The following is a 20,746-nucleotide window of genomic DNA, read 5'->3' as shown; positions in this document are numbered from 1 at the left end:
ATGCTGGATAATTTGGGGGTTCATTCCACAATATACATTGTAAAAAGCTCTATATAAATAAACTTGAATTTAATTTAATTGAATGCTTTATGCAGCCGCAACCCAGTACTGGGAAACACCCATATACACTCATTCACACACTCACTCATACACTATGGCAAATTTAGTTTATTCAATTCACCTATACCTTTGAACTGCGGGGGAAACCGGAGCACCCAGAGGAAACCCACACAAACACGGGAAGAACATGCAAACTCCCCACATAAATGCCAACTGGCCCAGACTCAAACCAGCAACCTTCTTGATGTGAGGCAACAGTGCTAACCACTGAGCCGCCATGCCACCCCCAAACTTTAAGATTTGGCTCAAAAATGTAGCACCACAGCAGTTTTCATAACAAGAGGTCCATGGAAAACAAAGTAGTGCATTTTAATTGATCACTATATTAATTATGTTGGCTTGAGAAACTACTCTGTCCTTGAAAACAAACGTATCTCCTCCTAGGCCGTTCATGCCACAAGGCCCAAATGTGGTCAAAATGTGCCTTCTACATTCAAGATTGTTGCTATATCTCCTCATGCCAGTAAGACTTTTCAATTTTTTAATAAAAAATGTTAAATATAAATTTTTTATAATCCGGGCATATAAAAAAAATTATACAAGCCCCAAATTTGGCCAAAAGATGTATTAAGATGCGGTAGATTTTGTTGCAATATCTTTAAGGTTTATCAGACTTATAGTTTTCCAATAAATAATTTTTAAGCATTATTTTTCTCATAATATGGCAAGCCATTTTTGACTTAAACTCCATATTTTTTACTGATATGGCAAGCCATTTTTGCATGTATCACCTTCACACTTATTAAGCATTGTATTTTTAAAAAAAATACAGCAAGCCATTTTTACATAATGTTCATTCCTTTAGTCCCTTTATTAATCTGGGGTCGCCACAACGGAATGAACCGCCAACTTATCCAGCATTTGTTTTACACTGCGAATGCCCTTACAGCCGCAACCCAACACCAGGAATACATAATGTTCAAGTCCAGTTTTTGACACTCATAAAGACTGTCATAGAAACATCGGGGTCGATTAAGATCACTCATATTGCCAAGAAGCTTTGATGTATCATCACTAACCTGTCAAATGTCCCCATAGCAATAAAACAGTATAACCTAGCAACCATTAAAAAATAGCAATATCTCTACATCAGAACATCGTAGGGACCTGGGCATTGGCTTGTTTGACTCATGTTAGCAAATGAGACTTCCTGTGTAATATGCATGGTAACAATGATAATGGAAGCCAAGTGCTAATAACGATTAGCTACATGTTATGAATGATTATCTAAATGCAATAAAATATGCTAGAAATGCCTACTAAGTATTAGCATTTGATCAAACATGTACACAAGCATTGCCATTTAGCAACTTCTTAGCAACCACCTAACAATGCCATAAACGTTTGACTTTCTCAAGCCAACATCAAAGTTTATCAATGAACTTTAGATTGTAGTTATATTCATCTTTTTTGTCGTGCGACAGTGAAAACGAAACACCACCTCAACAATATAGTCTAGCCTATGGTTCTAAAAGAAAAATAAACAAATAAATGAATAAATAAAGGAGGGTTCACTTATCCAGGATGTGCATTGTGACCGAAATGGATAGCAGGAAAGCAGCCGGCTCTTGCACAGGAAGTGGGCTGAATGCGAATGTTTTATGGCCTTTCATCTCCTTTAAGCAGAAACACTTTTGAAGAAAAGCTGAAAAACCAATGAAAGCCACCAAATGTATGCTTGATATGTATACCGAGTGCATGTTTGGCTGACTGAAATGTCTATTGAGTGGCAGTATCGTGTTGACAAACTGAAGTGAACTGACTCACAAGGGGAAAGAAAGCCCAATTGTCTTTCCCTCACAATGGCGCAGCACAGACAGAAGGGAAAGAGTGTACGGAGCAGATATTTACATGCTGTCAGCCAGGCTTCCTGTCTTTGTCAAGCTTAAAGCATTTTTTCGGTCACTTGTGTAAGATCCACTCTTTCCTGTGTAGAGCAGGAAAATGCCATGTGATTACAGTAGTACCAAAACAGGACAGAAAGGAAGTGTTTAAAATAGGCCCTCAAACTTTGACCCTACGTTTTTGTGCATTGTGTCCATTTACTGTGTAGATTACAACGCTCACCACTGCGCAAACATATTACAGGCTACTTCTGTGGACATGAGTTCACTTTAAAGTTTGTATATTGTTTGGATATTTAAAGAAAAATGACTGAGCCAGCTTAAATATCGTGTCCCATTTGGAGCAGATGCGGTGGAAGAGTGGCAGAAACAACTTGATCATGACTTCAAACTTAATGAGAGGAACTGGGCGTGTGTCTGTGGCGTCTGCTCGGTCTCTGTGGGGCATCAGGCTGAGAAAAACCCTCAACCTTGTCTGAAGAATGCTGTGGATTTACTATCGGCCAAATGATTATGTTGGAAAAGCACTTTTGATGTTAAAGGATTTGCTCGAAATGTTTTCTGCTCTTCTGTGAGATGCTTTGATTGAAACCGACGGGTCTAGTTTGGTAAGTTTTTTTTCCATGAGAACGTTTTCTTATCAAGGAATGAGAGCTTCCTGAGGTGTCGGGTCGTAACATTTGGGCTTGTTTCTTTCTCTTTATTTTTTAAAGTATGTTCAGAATCTTCATAGCATAGAAAACACTCACAGAAGATACTTAATCACACTTGTTCTGTTGGCTTTGATTTAAACTTCAAAAGGATTACTTCTGCTGCTTGTTTAAACTACTTATTTAAAATGAGTTGAGACAACACAATTCTTAATTTTTTGGGACAAATTAATTGTTTTATGTTTAATCCATTTAAATGAGTAAAAATGATTGTTAATTTAATCTATTTGTGTTGGGACAACATGGAGGAATCGTGTGGAATTTTTTTTTACTGTGTGCTACAGTTGAAACCAGAAGTTTACATACACTCGAAAAAAATTTATCTTATTTTTTTTTTAAATGTCTGATGGTAAATCATACTGAACGTTTACTTTTTTAGGTCCGTTAGGATTACCTAAATGATTTACATTTGCTAAAGGCCAGAATAATGAGAGATTTGTTTTAAGACTTTTTTTTAGTAATTTCTAGACAGTCAAAAATTTCCTTGGTATTTTTTAGCTTTGCTTTTAAACTGTATAACTTTGGTCAAATGTTTTGGGTATCCTTCCACAAGCTTCTCACAATAGTTTAAAGGAATTTTGGCCCATTTCTCTTGACAGAATTGGTGGAACTGAGTCAGAGTTGTAGGCTGTCTTGCTCGCACAAGCTTTTGCAACTCTGTCCACAAATTTTCTATAGGATTGAGATCAGGGCTTTGTGATGGCCACAAAACATTCACTCTGCTGTCCTTAAAACACATTTTAACTAATTTAGCAGTATGCTTATTGTCATGGTCTGTTTGGAAGACCCATTTGTGGCCAAGTTTTAATTTCCTGGCTGTCTTGAGATGTTGCTTCAGTATTTCTACATATTGTTCTTTCTTCATGATGCCGTCTATGCTTTGAAGTGGACATGTCCCTCCTGCAGCAAAACAGCCCCACAACAAGATGCTGCCGCCCCCAAACTTCACAGTTGGGATGGTGTTCCTAGGCTTGTAAGATTTCCCCTTTGTCCTCCAAATGTAACACTGGTCATTAAGGCCAAACAGTTCAATTTTAGTTCCATCAGACCACAGGAATGTGTCTCTAGAAATTACTCTTTTTCCCAGTGTAATTAAGCTAATTGTAATCTGGCTTTTTTGTTGATTCTGTCTTTTAGATTTTCCTATTTTGTCATCAAAGGAAGCAGTGTGTTTAAGGTTTTCCTTAAATACTATTCTACATTTGAGCCTCCAATTAACTCAAATGTTGTCAATTAGCCAATCAGACCTTCCAAAACCTTGACACCATCATCTGAGCTTTTTCAGAGGCACAATAATCTTATTGTAACTTGACTTTTAAGAAAAGTTATTACAATGTCTCAAAAAATATTTCTCATTATTCTGCTTTTAAGCGTAACAGAAATAAATTTGATTATCCTAACTTACCAAAAAGATTAAAAAAAAAAAAAAAAAAAAGAGTCTCATTAAAATCTGACTTTTTTAAAAATGGTTATGTGCCTTTTTATACAGTGTATATACACTTCTGGTTTCAACTGTATATGTACTGTATTTTTTTGAGTGTGAGGACATCCTTATATATGTAGTAAATTAAGGAAATATATTTAATTAACAAAATAATTTATTTAGTAAAAGTTTATAAGCAGAACAACCTAAATGGGTTTTGTTGTTTGTTTTGTATGTACAAATGAAGGAAGTGTAATGTTTAGTGAGGGAAGTAAGTGAGATTTGTGACAAACAATCATAAACAAATGATGGGAGGAATTCTACACACTCGGAAAAAAATGTAGAAAATCTGTCACATGGGCGGTACCTTTTCAAAAAGTATATTTTTTGTTCTTAACAGGTTAATAAATATCATGGCTGTCCCGATCAGGTTTTTTTTCCTTTGAGTCTGATTGACTCGAGGACATTTGATTTTAACTATCTACCGATACTAAAACACGATCCGATACTTCTATAATACATAAAAAAAGAATAAAGAGGAGCGAAAAAAGAAATCTAAGATGTTCCTTATTTTAACATTCAACATCTCTGTTAAAAACAGAGCACTTCTGTGAGGTAAAGCTTGAACAATCAAGTAATAAATAACATCAGTTCTTCACTTTGGACTTTAGTGCAACAGTACATATAAAATAAAATCTAATATATAACAAATAGCTCCTAAACTTAAAATATCCAGCAGGCAATCCCAAGTTTACATATCTCACAGTTTGCTATGGCAATGTTGTCGTCATCAACTTTATGATACCTCCAGTGTACAGATACTGTATACTCACTCTTTCCGCTTCAAGCTGCTTCCGTGTTCTACTTTGCTGGCATTTAACCAATAGCGTCTCTGCAACAAAGTGTTGTCATGCCGCACGCATTGCCGTTTCTGTGTGAAGTCAAAATATATATATATATATATATATATATATATATATATATATATATATATTCAAGTTCTGAATGGAAGGTAACGTCCGATTCTGATTAAGTCTAAAATTTCGTTATCAGGTCAGATTTTTGATCACGTAATTGGATCTGGACATCCCTATCATATATTTATTGCCATATACCTAACAGTATATATGTGTATCTCATAGTTCCATAAAGGTATAAAAGCGATACCTTAAACCAAGGGTCACCAATCCTGGTCCTGGAGGGCCGGTGTCCCTGCAGGGTTTAGCTCCATCTTGCCTCAACACACCTGCCTGGATGTTTTAAGCATACCTAGTAAGACCTTGATTAGCTTGTTCAGGTGTGTTTGATTAGGGTTGGAGCTTAAATCTGCAGGACACCGGCCCTCTAGGAACAAGTTTTGTGACCACTGCCTTAAACCTTAAAGCGATAAAAGTGAGCCTTAAAGGTAAAAACTGGGTTTCTGTAGGTTTCATCAAGTCAAATTTAAGACTTTTTAAACCCTTTTAAGACCCTTTTAAGATTTATTTCTAATGGCCTTGTATTATCTTGAAGATAATACAATAATATCCCCCCACCCCCCACCCTCACCACAGAATTTTATTTGGGGAATTTGCTGTAAACAATGTTTAACTGCTGTTGTGAGTTGTACAATATCTCTTTGCAGTTTTATGTTTATGTTTGAGTAGCTTTACTTAGACAAAGCAAAATTAAGACATGTTTAAAATGATTTAAGACCTACAGCACAACATTTTAGTGAATTTAAGACTTTTTAAGGCCTAAAATTTTGTAAGACATTTTAAGACTTTACAAGACCAAGCGGTGATCCTAATAAAAGTGTTCCCTGAAGGTACTAATGTCCACCTGGATAGTCCAAAAGTGTACCTTCTGAAAAGGTACTGCCCAGTGACAAATTTTGCACCTTTATTTCTGAGTGTGTATAAAGAATGTAAAGTATAATATTTAATTTCTTGATTTTAACATTTACAATACTCATACACATACAAAACTTATACACTTTGTATTTAATCTCACATGTTGTCTGATTTAGCTATTTTTGTGTACAGTTTAAGGATGACAAAATGCCTCCAAACTTGGACACCTGACACCTTGTCTTAAAATGCGAGATGATGGACAGCACAACTAGCCCCACCTCAGAGTCTGGCCTCACCAATGGATTTGTCAATAACGTCTTTAACATTTCCATTGACGAAGAGAGCAAAACCGAGATCTCATGGATTCCGGAGTCAAATTCCTCAGACTCCATTCTTCCCTGTCAGACTCTCAGAAGAGAAAAACAGGAACCCAACCGGCGCTCCAGAACGGCGGCTATCTGGAGGATCCTGCAGCGTCGCAAAGCCCCCTCTGACCCGGACAGGAGACCTCACTCGATGATCCTCCCCGGTGAGCCATCCTTCCTTAAACTGTCAATCACAAACAAAGTGAGGAACTTCAAGAAATTAAAATCCCCATCGGTTTTTAAAGGCAAAGCTAGTAGAATCTCAGATTCTAAATACAACATAGACTTGAAAGATGAAGGAGATGATATGTACATGTGCAAGGACTCGCCTTCATCAGAGTTCAAGAACGTTTTTAAAAACAAAGCCAAGAGACATTCGTTTGCTGGACATACAGCAGATTTCTACTGTTCGTTCGAGGATATAGACCCATCTGGAACTCCAGACAACGTCCAAGAGGAAACCAAAAACACTGTTAGCAACCACAATGGCTGCAAGTTGTCAGAAAGGGTCATTTACACAAAGAAATCTCACCCTAACTTCTCTAACTGCAACAATTCCTCTGTGATTGAACCGGAAGACAGCTGTGCCAAGCAGAGCTTCAAGATACCTCAAAGAAGACGGTGGTCGAGGGGAGGCGATGTTTTGAATTACTTGAGAAGAATTTCCCTCAAAGGAAAAGGAAGCCAGACATTGGCGGAGAGTAGTTTCGAGTCTATGAACACCCTTGATAAAACTATTGATTCCGACTACGGCTCTGTCAGCTTTGAGTTAGTCAAAGATTTGAACTCTGCGCCTGAACAATCGGGAGTCGATGGCAAGAGCGGCCACTTCCGAGGCCTTCTCCGTTTTTTCAACACTGTGGCTGAGACTGCAATGAAATGGAGAAACTCTTCTCGCTCGTTCTCTCCCCCTGAAGGACAACAGTCACAGCTAGATTTGAGAAAGACTCAGCAGTCAGGAGAGCTCATACAAAACACACCTTTGCCGGTCAGAAGTGAACACAAAGATGATACCTCAGTGCATGGTAAATCCACGTTACCTCTTGACATGTGCAAGGTGGTCTCGACTGTCAATGACAAGGTGGATTGCTCTCCTCCTGTGGTGCTGAAGGCCTGGAGAACATGTCCGGACTCTCCGAGAGATAGCAATTCTCTGTGTAATAACTCGGATGAATCCCAGTCTCAGATCAGCTCTACTCATATCTCTTTAGCTACGATAGAAAGCCACCCGAGATATGAAGAAGCAGAGCCACCTGCACTCCTGAAACACTTGCCTGGCAAAACCGAGGATGAAAATCAAGATACTTGCATGGATAGGAAAAAATTTATCTGCCCGGAGGACATATTTAAGGTAATGTACGCTGATTTCTTGACTTCTGAATAAGACTTTTTCCAGCCTTTAAAACAGGGGTGACCAAACTCTGGAGGGTTGATGTCCTACAGATTGTAGCTCAGTTTTCCTAAACACAATGACCTGGTAGTTTCTACACCAGGGGTGTCTAAACTTGGTCCTGGAGTGCCGGTGTCTTCCTAAGTTTAGTTCCAACTTGCTTCAACACACCTGCCAGAAGGTTTCTAGTATCTAGTAAGAACTTGATTAGCTGGTTCAGGTGTGTTTGATTAGGGTTGGAGCTAAACTCTCCAGGACACCGACCCTCCAGGACCGAGTTTGGACACCCCTGTTCTACACTGTTAAACTTGACTCAGGTTAAAAATGACAGGACTTACAGGACAACACAAGTGTAATGGACATGGCCTAAGTTCATTCATTCATTCATTCATTCATTTTTTTTAGCTTAGTCCTTTTATTAGTCTGGGATAATTTGGCGGAATGAACCGCCAAATTATCCAGCATATGTTTTACGCAGCAGATGCCCTTCCCTGGGTAACATCCACATACACTCATCCACACTCCTACACTACGGACAATTTCACCTCTACTGCATGTGTTTTGACTGTGGGGGAAACCGAAGCACCCCAAGGAAACCCACACGAACGAGGGGAGAACATGCAAACTCCACACAGAAACACCAACTGACTATGCCGAGGCTCGAACCAGCGAACTTCTTGCTGTGAAGTGACAGCACTACCTACCCTGCTGAAAAATCCGGCTTAAACCAGCCTAGGCTGGTTGGCTGGTTTTAGCTGGTCAACCATGCTGGTTTTAGAGGGGTTTTGGCCACTTCCAGGCTGGTTTCCAGTCATTTCCAGCCTGGTCTTAGCTGGTCAGGCTGGGAGATGACCAGCTAAAACCAGCTTGACCAGCCTTGCAGGCTGGGAGCCCAGCCAAAACCAGCTATGTCCAGCTTAAACCAGGCTGGTCAAGCTGGTTTTAGTTGGATTTAGCTGGTCATTTTCCAGCCTGACCTGCCTAGGCTGGTTTAAGCTGGATTTTTTAGCAGGGATACTGGGCCACTGCATTGTCTGGCCTAAGTTTAGTTAACTTAAATAGATAAGTTGTTGTAATTAAGATTGATGTTGGTAGGACTTTATAAAGCAAGTGTAATGCACATGGTTTAAGTTTAGTGAACTTAAATAAGTTGTCTTAACTCTCATTCATACACACACTACACCAGGGGTGGCCAATCCTGTTCCTGGACATCTACCTTCCTGCAGATTTCAGTTGCTACCCATATCAAACACACCTGAACCAATTAATTAGGACCTGAACACCACGTGATAATTACAGGCAGGTGTGTTTGATATTGGTTGCAACTGAAATCTGCAGGAAGGTAGCTCTCCAGGAACAGGATTGGCCACCCCTGCACTACACTATAGCCAATTTGTTTATTCCATTCACTTATACCACATGCTTTTGGGCTATGGTTAAAACCAGGAGACAGTCCTTGCTGCAGCCCGCAGCTTGATGACGAACTGGACCAGTTCCAATTTGTAGTAGACAATCGTCTACACCTCCCTCAACCCTATACTCAACCATCACAGTAGTATGGGCATTACCTTAGTGGGCGCTACATTGTCCACTACGTATTAGACATGGTCCAATATGTCATCGTGATACAGGCTGCAGCGAGGACATCTTGTAAATTAGAGCACCCGAAGGAAACTTGACTCATGGGTAGTTGAACCAGCGACCTTCTTGTTGTAAGGTGACAGTGCTAACCACTGAGCCACCGTGTCGCCCCTTCATCCATTTGCACATATTTTTACTATTTAGAGCTCTGATTTTTGAAGCAGTTAACTAATATATATAAGTTCAACAGACTCTTTTTTTTAAGTCTAATAAGTTCAGTCAAGTAAAACTTTGATCTTTAAGTTATGTCAACACATTTCAAACCCAGATAAAATAACTTAAAATATTAAGTTGTAATAACTAATTGGCAAGGGCTACACGGTGGCACAGTGGGTAGCACGTTTGCCTCACAGCAAGAAGGTCAACTGAGACTCAGCTGGGTCAGTTGGTGTTTTTGTATGAAGTTTGCATGTTCTCCCCGCTTTCGCGTGGGTTTCCTCCAGGTGCTCCGGTTTCCCCCACAAGTCCAAAGACTTTGGTAAGCTAAATTGTCTGTAGTGTATTGAATGGGTGTGTATGGATGTTTCCCAGTGATGGGTTGCAGCTGGAATGGCATCCGCTGCGTACAACCTATGCTGGATAAGTTGGCGGTTCATTCCGCTGTGGGGAACCCAGATTAATAAAACGACTAAGCCGAAAAGAAAATGAATGAATGAACTAATTAACCAAATTCATTTTTTACAGTGTACTCTTTTACAATGTTCAGTTGTGTCTAATTGGAGTTGGAGCTAAACTATCTCCTCCAGGAACAATTTTGAGCATTCCTGTTTTAAAATCATCACAAAATATTATTCACAACCATCGTTATTTATAAAATGTGGCATATTTCTGGGTAAAAGTAAGGATAATAATGGACAGGATGTTTGTCAATGGATAGATAACTGATTGGATTGTGAAAGACGGCCTCCACACTCTCAGAAATAAAGAGCTGTTACTAGGGTGGTACCTTTTTAAAAAGTAATTTTATTAGTACATATTAGTACCCAAAGAGTAATATACACCTTTGAGGTACCAAAATGGGCCATTAAAGTACAAGTATGTATTAAGTACAAGTATGTAAGAACCATCCCTATCATTGGGCTGGTTACGGGCCTGCATTGTACTGAAGTTACAGTATAAAAACGGTATTTCTTTAGAAAGTACACTACAGCATGCTAAATGACATACTGTAAAATAAAACTAACTAATAATATAACATCACTGTGACAGAACTATCAAGCAAGTGTTTGAACAAGTACTTAATTTGCTGTAGATGAAAATGTGTAACCATGACAACAATCTGGCAATGTTACTTTGTTCTGTTAATTATAAATGTAGAGCAGGAACGGGAAACCCTTCAGGTCCACTTTAGCTCCTTCCCTAATCAAAAAACCTGAGGAATTCATTTAATTTAATCCAAGTCTAAATCTAATAAAAATCACAGGACTACTTGAAAATAACGAACTAGTGTGGACAGTGGACGAGCTTTACTTTACATAAAAAAGGGAAATTAATCAAATAAAAATGCTGTATTATGCATGCCAAGGCCAGGCCAGGCATGTACTCATACAAATCTGAAAATGTAATATTAATGTAATATGATTGGTGTCTTGTTTTACACAATACTGTAATTTATACAATTTATACTTTTTAAAAACATGCACAGTTTTCATTTTTAGGCATTTTTATGCTGCCGCTGTGTAAATTAATAACCAAAATCTCTTAAAAAGTTTCGTCGCCTTACATCAAGAAGGTCAATGGTTCAAGTCCTGGCTGGGCCAGTTGGCATTTCTGTGTGGAGTTTGCATTTTCTCCCTGTGTTGGCATGGGCTTCCTCCGGGTGCTCCGTTTTCCCCCACAGTCCAAAGACATGTGCTATAGGTGAATTGGATGAACTAAACTGGCCGTGGTGTATGTGTGTGTGAATGCGAGAATGTATCTGTTTTTCTCAATGTTGGGATGTGGCTGGGAAGGAATCCGCTGGGTAAAACTTACGTCGCAATAGTTGGCGGTTCATTCCTCTGTGGAGACACCTGATGTAGAACACCAAAACGTGCACTTTAAAACATGTTTTCCAATTTCCATTTTCAGGCCCCTGTTGTTGTGTAATGACCTAAATCTCATTAAAAAAAAAACTATTTTTCAGGTGAAATCTTTCATGTAAAGACAAAGTATAAACCTAATGTGGAATTATCTATGGCACATCTTCCACTTTATAGTCCATTAGTGAAAGCGGGAAAAGAAAATCATAAATATGGATGAATTATTGTAACCTGTGACTTATAATCAATAACTAATTAATTTAAAAGAATTTCCATCAAGCTATACCAACCATAGCATAAAGGAGTCATGATAGACTTCATAATAGATGTTCATAGACTTCAACATCTATATTTGAATTAAAGGTAGATCACCTGAAAAATTGAACAAATTTGTATATATGTCAGAACTATTAGCCCCCTTTGATTTTTTTTTTATTCTTTTTTAAATATTTCCCAAATGATGTTTAACAGAGCAACGAAATTTTCCCAGTATGTCTTATAATATTTTTTTTCTTCTGCAGAAAGTCTTATGTGTTTTATTTCGGCTAGAATAAAAGCCGTTATTAATTTTTATACACCATTTTAAGGTCAATTATTAGCCCCTTTAATCTATATTTTTATAGACTATTTAACAGACTATCGTTATACAATAACTTGCCTAATTATTGTTATTAAAACTATTATGTTCGGAAATGTGTTGAGATCTTCTCTCCGTAAAACAGAAATTGGGGGAAAACATAAACGGGGCTAATAATTCTGACTCCAACTATATATATATATATATATATATATATATATATATATATATATATATATATATATATATATATATTAGTGCTGTCAATTGATTAAAAAAATTTACAAATGAATCGCACCTTTTTAAAAAAAATTAATCATGATTATTCGGGACTAATCGCATTTAAAATACTGAAACTTGTAATTTTGGCTATTCAAATGTAAAATTAATGTAAACGCAAGACAAAAACTATTTAAATTCAAACTAAAATTGTTTATTAGAATTAAAATTCTAAATATAATTGTTTAATAGAATTTTTGTTTAACTTGTAACACAGATTTCTTCACGTAAACAACATACCCACAATAAACCATCAAGATCCTGGCTTGACAGCCATATTTATTAAAGAAATTAAAACACAGGCATGTTAATGACATTTACAGTAAATTTCAAAACAATCAATGCCAATAAAGAAAACATTGATTTCTGTCTGTTTGGTCTGTTTATCAACAGTGTTGGCGAAAGTTACTTTAGAAACTAAAGCATTTCAATATTGAGTTACTCCCTAAATAAGGAACTAGTTGCATTACTTAATTACTTTTTATGGTAAGTAATGCGTTACGTTACTTTTGAGTTACTTTTCCGTTACTTTTTATTACCTGGCTGAGGTTTGATCCCTTTCAAAACAATTTTTTTCTTTCTTTCTTTTTAATACAGGAGTTCTGCAATTAACAACGTATAACACAGCACTGTATAACACCTACATTTACCTTTAAAAACATATAAAAATAATACTTTAATATAATGTTATCTGACCCCAGAGCTATACATGTCGTATATAAGAGATTATTAACATTTTAAAGCAATGTGTTTGCTACTTTTGTACTATCTGTCTAATTGAGACAATTATCTTTTCTATTTCCTCTAAATAATGAACACATTCTCTCATTGATTGCGTGATTCGTTGTGACTACTTAATTTTTAATTCAGCAATTTATTTTTTAAAAGGTAATTAATTCAACTAAAAAGTTACTCGTGTTACATTTTCAGAAACGTAACTCAAACATTATAACTTTTTTTGTTTTACTCATTACTTAGAACATTATTATGTAACTTGCACTACTTGTAATGCATTACCCCCAAACAATGATCATCAACATACATCAAACTTTTGTTTTTAACAGAAGAAGTGGATAGTGAGTAAATTATGGCAGATTTTTTTTTAAGGTAAATTATCTCTGTAATTGTAATCTCTTAAAATGTATCCAGTCTCCAGTCTCTATTTATTAAGTCTTCATAAGTGTTAATGGATCATAAAGACTAGAGCTGCATCCTTCGACATCTGCGTTGCAAGATCAAATGTGTCAGTAGCTGTGTTTGCATTCCATTAGGATTCACATAAACAGCTCAATCGGGCTGAAAAGCACGTAAATACCTTAATCGATTGGAATGAAATTGGAAAGGGAGGTAAAAACCTTTTCTAAATCAATCGAAAAGGCATGTAAACACACGACTACACATATGCAGAGATGTAGAGAACAGCACAATTACATATGACAAGCTGTTGTTTTTAAGGAATAAAGTGTCATGTCATTGTTAAATGTTACTCTGGACCACAAAACCAGATACTGTATATATATTTTGGGAATAACCAACAATAAACTGTACTGTATGAGCACAAATTTATGATTTTTATTTCATGCCTGAAATGACTTGAAACATTAAAATATATTAAATGACTGACTATTAAAGGGGGGCTGCATGGTGGCTCAGTGGTTAGCATTGTCGCCTCACAGCAAGAAGGTTACTTGTTCGAGTCTCAGCAGGGCCAGTTGGCATTTCTGTGTGGAGTTTGTATGTTCTCCCCATTTTGGTGTTGGTTTCTTCCGGGTGTTCCGGTTCCCTCACAGTCTAAAGACATGCGGTATACAGTAGGTGAATTGAATAAACTAAATTGGCCATATAGTTTATGAGTGTGTGTGTGTGTGTGTGTGTGTGTGTGTGTGTGTGTGTGTGTGTGTGTGTGTGTGTGTGTGTGTGTGTGTGTGAATAAGTGTTTTTCCCAGTACTGGGTTGCAGCTGGATAGGCATCTGCTGCGTAAAACATATGGCGGAATAGTTAGCAGTTCATTCCGCTGTGGTGATCTCTGAAATAGAGCCTAAGCCATTTGAAATTAATCAATGAATGAGATTTAAAGGGACAGTTCACCCCAAAAAATTTTAATTCTGTCATCTTTTACTTTGCTTTGACTTGATCCAAACCTGTTTGAGTTTCTTTCTTCTGTTGAACACAATTTCTATACACTGTAAAACCCAACAGGCAACTTTATCAAATGAAATGAGTGTAGTTAACCTAAAATTGACTGAAGGTAATTCTACACATTTAAAAAGAGTTTTGAACTCAATGTTGAAGGTAATGAGTTATTTAACTACATCATTACTTCAACTTAAATGGAGAAAGTTCACAGTACTCTTATAGACTAGTTTTTTTTTAACTTGTATCGGTTTCCTCAAACAGTTTGAGTTGCCTTAACTTGAGTTTTACAGCACTCAGTTGGTTTGTGTTCACTTCATTTATTGGGTTTTACTGTGCTCAAATTGCTTCGTTTACTCAAATGGATTAAGCTCACAGAACTCGTTAGGGTTATTTTTTAACTTTAAATGGTTTGTTGCAATCGGTTTACTCAAACAGTTTGAGTTACCTTAACTTTTTGGGTTTTACAGTGTATTTTTTATGGTATATCTATAGTATGTGATCTTTCTATTATGGAAGTCATTGGTTACAGAGTTTAGCTTTCTTCAGAATACTGTATTTGCTAAGAGTTCAACAGATTAAAGAAACTCATAAAGGTTTGTAACCACATAAGGGTGAGGGAGTACATTTTTTATTTCTCTTTAAGTAAACATCATCTTCAATTGAGACATTTAGTAAGTTTTGTTCTGTAAATATCTCAAAGCCTATTGTTTTTTTAATATCCATTTTAAATAATTAATATGGTAATTTGTTACTTTACTCCACAGATTTTTATTAACTTGCCTTAAAAGAACACTGCAGCATACAGTATGTACTCTCAGTAATGTTAACTTTATAGGTGATTCTTTCAGATTCCACATATTTAAATAGTTGTATCTCGGCCAAATTTTGCTCTACAGACAAAACATACATCAATGGAAATCTAATTTATTCAGCAGCATTCAGTCTATAAATGTGTACAAATCTCAATTTTCAAAAAAAATGTTGTTTTGTGATCCTTTGACAAAAATCTCTGTCCACACACTTTATACTCTCAACTACAGACAGCTTGTTTTGGCCATTGAGGTGGGCAAATTTACTGCTTGATAAATGTAAACTGCAAGGCAAAAAAATCTGCATGTACGTGTCTTATAGATGTAACCTGGAAAAAATGACGATAAACTAATTAAACTTCATTCATTAATTTTCTTTTCGACTTAGTCCCCTTTATTAACCAGGGGTCCACACAGAGGACTTATCCAGCATATGTTTTACGCAGCAAATGCCCTTCCATCAGCAACCCATGACTGGGAAACACCCATACACTCTCGAATTCACACACATAGCCTATAGACAATTTAGCATATTCAATTCACCTACACCACGTCTTTGGACTGTGGGGGAAACTGGAGCATGGTTTTTGAAACATTTCTGTAGTTTTATCATGTATTTGTGGCAAACTGGCGGTCCTCAGCCTATCTTTGCTCCTAAAGCACTAGACCTTTCTTGGATGCTGCTTTTAAACCAAATCATAATTACAATAATAATAATTCCTTATATTTACAGTATATAGTGCTTTTCTGGGCACTCAAAGCGCTTTACACATTGGGGGGATCTCCTTATCCACCACCATTGTGTAGCATCCACCTGGATGATGCAGCGGCAGCCATTTTGCACCAGACTGCACACTAGTGCAGTGATTGGTGGAGAGGAGCCAATTATGATATAAGAAGGGTTAGGAAGCCATAATGGACAGGCCAGTGGGCAAATTTGGCCAGGATGTTGGGGTGAAACCCCTACTCTTTTTCAAAGGACATCTTTAAATATTTTTAACGATCACAGAGAGTCAGGACCTTGGTTTACGTCTCATCCGAAAGATGGCACTCACTGAGCAGTATAGAGTCCCCGTCACTATACTGGGGCATTAGGACCCACAAAGACCGCAGGCTGGGCGCCCCCTGCTGGCCTCACTAACACCACATGAGCCATTAATTGTCACTTTAACCTGAATACTAGTATCTTGAAAAATATCTAGTAAAATAGTATGTACTGTTATCAAAGCAAAGATAAAAGAAATCAGATATTAGAAATGTGTTAAACTAGTTATCTAAAACTATTATTTTTATTATTATGGGTTGAAAAAAAATCTTCTTTGCGTTAAATGGAAAGGGAAAAGAGGGCTAATAATTCAGGAGGGCTAAAAATCTGACTTCAACTGTACATGATTTAACTCTCCAGCTTGCTAGTAGCGACTCCATGACCTGGGCTGCATTCCCTTTGCTTTTGGACATCCATGCACTTACCCTCGGGGGACACCCCACCGCCATTTTGTAGTGTGTTCCACTCCATAAAATGGACAAGAGTATTGACAAACGCTCAATCTTGACAACATTTACATTTTTGATACACTTCAGGCAGCTTCCATGCAATATGACTGTTCCTTTATAGCAGATCCTCCTTATATAGACTTGAATTGGACAAATTCATAAAGAAAATATAATAAATCAGCTCAATAGTGGAATGAATGTGATTAAACTTGTAGTATGTCTAAGTTCAACCCTTCTCACAGGTTCTGCAAGTAAGCACTCGTGAAAAGTAAGCAATGACGTATAGCCAAGTCCATGGCTATAACGGAGGGAAGTTAACAAGGGAAGGGCATAAAAATGTGGAACGCAGCCCAGAAATAACACAGGTTAGATAAGGGAGGCTGGTGTGCCTCAGGGAACAGAGTTGAAGACGTCACTTATGGCGCTTTGTGTTTTACAATTATTAGTAACACTATTAGTTCAAGTTAATGCATTACCTAACATTACTGCTTTATTTTATATTCTACAGTATTCTTTTGAGTTAATAAATATCAGTGTTGTAAAGTAATGATTTACAAATACTTAAATTACTGTAATTGATTAGTGGTGGAGAGTACTGAAAAATCATACTTAAGCAAAAGTACCATTACTTAAAAATGCCTAAAAATGTAGTGCAAGTAGAGTAAAACTATCTGTTGTAAATATTACTCAAAGTATGAGTAAAAAGTAGACCTTTTAAAAGTACTTGTCACCGACTCGGTCCCAGTCATTGCCCTCGCTGGCCAGCAGAGGTCATCATCACCGGACTATTGACATTACGTCATCCACTTACACTGATTGCAGACACACCTGACACGCATCCAGCAATCACCTTCCATACACATATAAGCAGCACACACACGCTGCTTCATTGGGAAGTCTTGTTTTGCCCTGGCTAACACTATTGAGTGGTCTCATCCTTGCATGCCTTCCCGTTGTGATCCTGCTTTGTTTACTGACCCAGTCTTGCCTGCTGCCTGCATTGTACTTCAGCCTGAATCCCGACTTTGATCCTAGCTGCCTGCCTTTGAACTCTAGCCTGCTTACCGACTCTGATACTAGCTGCCTGCCTCTGACCCATGCCTGCTTACTCATCCTGTGTTTACCTGCCGCCAGCCAAACGACTACATACTACTGTGTTTGTGAGTTTGCGCACGCACAACATCTGTGTGCTATTGTTGATTAAACTGTTTAATAAAAACTGCAAATGGATCCCTCAGCCACTTCATTACAGTACTTAAGAGTAGTGAGTATTAGGTTATAAAAAGCTAATCACCAATAACAAATCAAATGACGATGATGTTGGTTTGAGTTTAGGTTGTGTTGGAAAGTGACCGAAAACCTTCGTCATTCCAACGTAAATCCCATAAATTACTAATATTTTTAAAGAAACTTCTCCTGACCTCTTTTATTGAACACGCATGGAATTGATTAGATATTTCAACAGTATTAAAGGGAACCCCTTTTTACAAGATGAAAAATAAGTTTATGATGTTCCTAGAGTGTGTATGTGAAGTTTCAGCTCAAAGCAGCCCACAATTTTTTTTTTTTTTTTGAGCTACAAATGCCTATGTGCTCACCTAGAGGTAGATTCAAAAAGATTATCTCTGTGATAAACTGAAAATGTAAAAGAAGTGGCTCGGAAGCCACATTTATAATGTCTCTTAGTTGCTAACATTATTATTATTTATTTTTTGTTTAAGATGTACTGAAAAAAATGTCAGGTGACATTAGGTGACCAAAATTCAATGTCTAGCCAGTGTCTAAGGACGACATTATTTTTATCACCTATAACAACGTTAAATGACATTGATATTTGGTTGATTTTAGGCTGTGTTGGAAAATTACCAAAATCCAACATCGATCAAATATCTTGAACCAACGTCATTTTGATGTCAGATCCTGACATTTATTTGTCAGGTGTGGCAACCAAAATTCAACGTCTGATAAAGGTCATAGTGGTAACATCCACACAACATGAAGCTGTAACATCATTAGATGTTGATATTTGGTTGATTTTAGGTTGGATATTGACATCTGCCTGATGTTGGGTTATGATGTCAAACCGATTTTCATTTCCAAACAAAACACAATATCCACACAACGTTGAGGTACAACATCGATCTAACGTCATGTTGATGTCTTGAGCCTGTTGGGTGTTTAAGGCCATTTCGTTCACTATACAGTAAACATCCGTCATCTTCTCATCAGTGACATTCATCTAAACAGTCTCTGGGTCAATGCGTGTAAAGATTTTGGACATCTTGGACACTTTTAATGCATCTAAACCGTTTGCTGCAATTATAAAGCATCCATGTCTTGAGGTAGATCATTATTATGTGATTTACCTTTTATGTGAGATTTGATTAGACAGGAATCACATCACTGATTTTTTTCAATTCCCAAAGACATGAAAAAATAAAGTAGTGACTGCAGGTTGAAGGAAAGTAGTGGAGTAAAAGTACAGATACTGCACTAAAAATGTACTCAAGAGAAAGTAAAAGTACACATTTTTAAGACTACTAAGTACATTACAATTACTGAGAAAAACTACCCAATTACAGTAATTTTTTGAGTATTTGTAATTAGTTACTCTACACCACTGTAATTGAGTGATATTTTTTCTCAGGAACAGGGTATACGCACAGAGACTATTAATTGTCAGTGAGCTAGCTTAAGCTCTTTAGTGAACTGAAATGCCATTACAAAATCGACAAATTTAAGATCAGGTTTCTTCAAAAAATCAATAATTATTTCTACCTAATTGATATACAATGATTGATACCTCCCCAGCAGGCACACAACGTCAAAAGACATTAATAGGTTAGATTTAGGTCGTGACATCAGGTGACCAAAACTCATTGTTTATTCAGCATATGAGGACAACGTTATTTTTACGTCCAATAACAATGTCAAATGAGGTTGATATTTGGTTGATCTTAGGTTGTGTTGGAAAGTGATTAAAATCCAACACTGAGCGAACATCTTAAACCAACCTCATATTGAAGCCTAATGTTGATATTTGTTTGTCAGGTTTGGCAACCAAAATCCAACATCTGATAGACGTCATAGTGGTAATGTCAACACAACGTCAAGCTGTAACATCATTAGACTTTGATATTTGGTTGATTTTAGGTTGGACGTTGGACATTGACATTAACGTTGGGTTCTGATGTCAACCTGATTTTCATTCACAAACAAAATGCAACATTCCCATGAAGTTGGGGTACAATGTCAATCTGACGTTATGTTGAACTCCTTGCCTGCTGGGATGTCTTTAAAATATGGAAATACAATTTACTGCAATACTTTCAATTGAGTTTCTGCACTTGCCTGTTGCGCCTGGTGCATACATTTAAACCAGGGGTGTCCAAACTCACTCCTGGAGAGCCGGTATCCCACATTTTGTAGTTCCAAACCCAATTAAACACACCTGAACCAGCTTATCAAGCTCTTTCTAGGTATACTGAAATGTCCAGGCAAGTGTGTGTAAGAAAGTTGGTTAGAAACTATGCAGGACACCGGCCCTCCAGGACAGAGTTAGGACACTGATTTAAATAGTCTTCCATTTTGTTTTACGCTTTAACAACCTAATGAATGCTTAAGTCTATTCAACTGGTTATGTTTGAATAAATTACATTGTTGATGCTGTAAAAGGAACTGAAAATTAAAAATAGTAGTAGGATTTACAACAGATATTGTACATTTACCTTACTTGCACTACATATATGTGTATACTTGTCATTAGTTTAATGTATGCCTTTTTTCCACCACTGATACTGTAGAAATTTCAGGTCAGCTACAGATAGGCGTATAACTTTGATTTTAATATATCAGTTAAGGTTGAAATTGACATAAACTAAGACAAAAAGTATTTAATACTCTTAGTTTGTCAACTAAATTAGTAACAAGTATGACTGTTACATTCAAAACAGTGTGTCTATTTATGTGAACTCCACCCACCATTGTCTGTTTGTTCCTGACACAAATACAAAAGAAACCAAAGCATTAAGAGAGCGCAGCTTTTCTGTTGTTGATGTTGTTGTTGTTTTCACCGAGTTCAAATACTGCTTTCTTTTCAGTCAA

General features: G+C 37.0%; 1 protein-coding gene across 8 annotated transcripts in view; it reads left to right on the top strand.

The window, feature by feature from the left end:
• The first annotated feature begins 2,418 nt into the window (after nt 1-2,418).
• Nucleotides 2,419-20,746, top strand: part of arhgef9b (Cdc42 guanine nucleotide exchange factor (GEF) 9b) — a 102,502-nt gene continuing 84,174 nt past the window's right edge. For all 8 annotated transcript variants that reach the window (XR_012389532.1, XR_012389531.1, XM_021481030.3 and 5 more), the window contains exons 1-2: nt 2,419-2,572; nt 6,122-7,645. Coding sequence is in view for 6 of the 8 variants with exons in the window: in XM_021481030.3 (XP_021336705.2) it covers nt 6,182-7,645 (1,464 nt within the window). In the remaining 2 variants the exon portion in view is untranslated. The remainder of the gene's footprint in view (nt 2,573-6,121; nt 7,646-20,746) is intronic.

This window comes from Danio rerio, chromosome 14, assembly GCF_049306965.1.
Source record: "Danio rerio strain Tuebingen ecotype United States chromosome 14, GRCz12tu, whole genome shotgun sequence".
Classification (NCBI taxonomy): Eukaryota; Metazoa; Chordata; class Actinopteri; order Cypriniformes; family Danionidae; genus Danio; species Danio rerio.
This window is presented reverse-complemented; position numbering and strand designations above follow the sequence as displayed.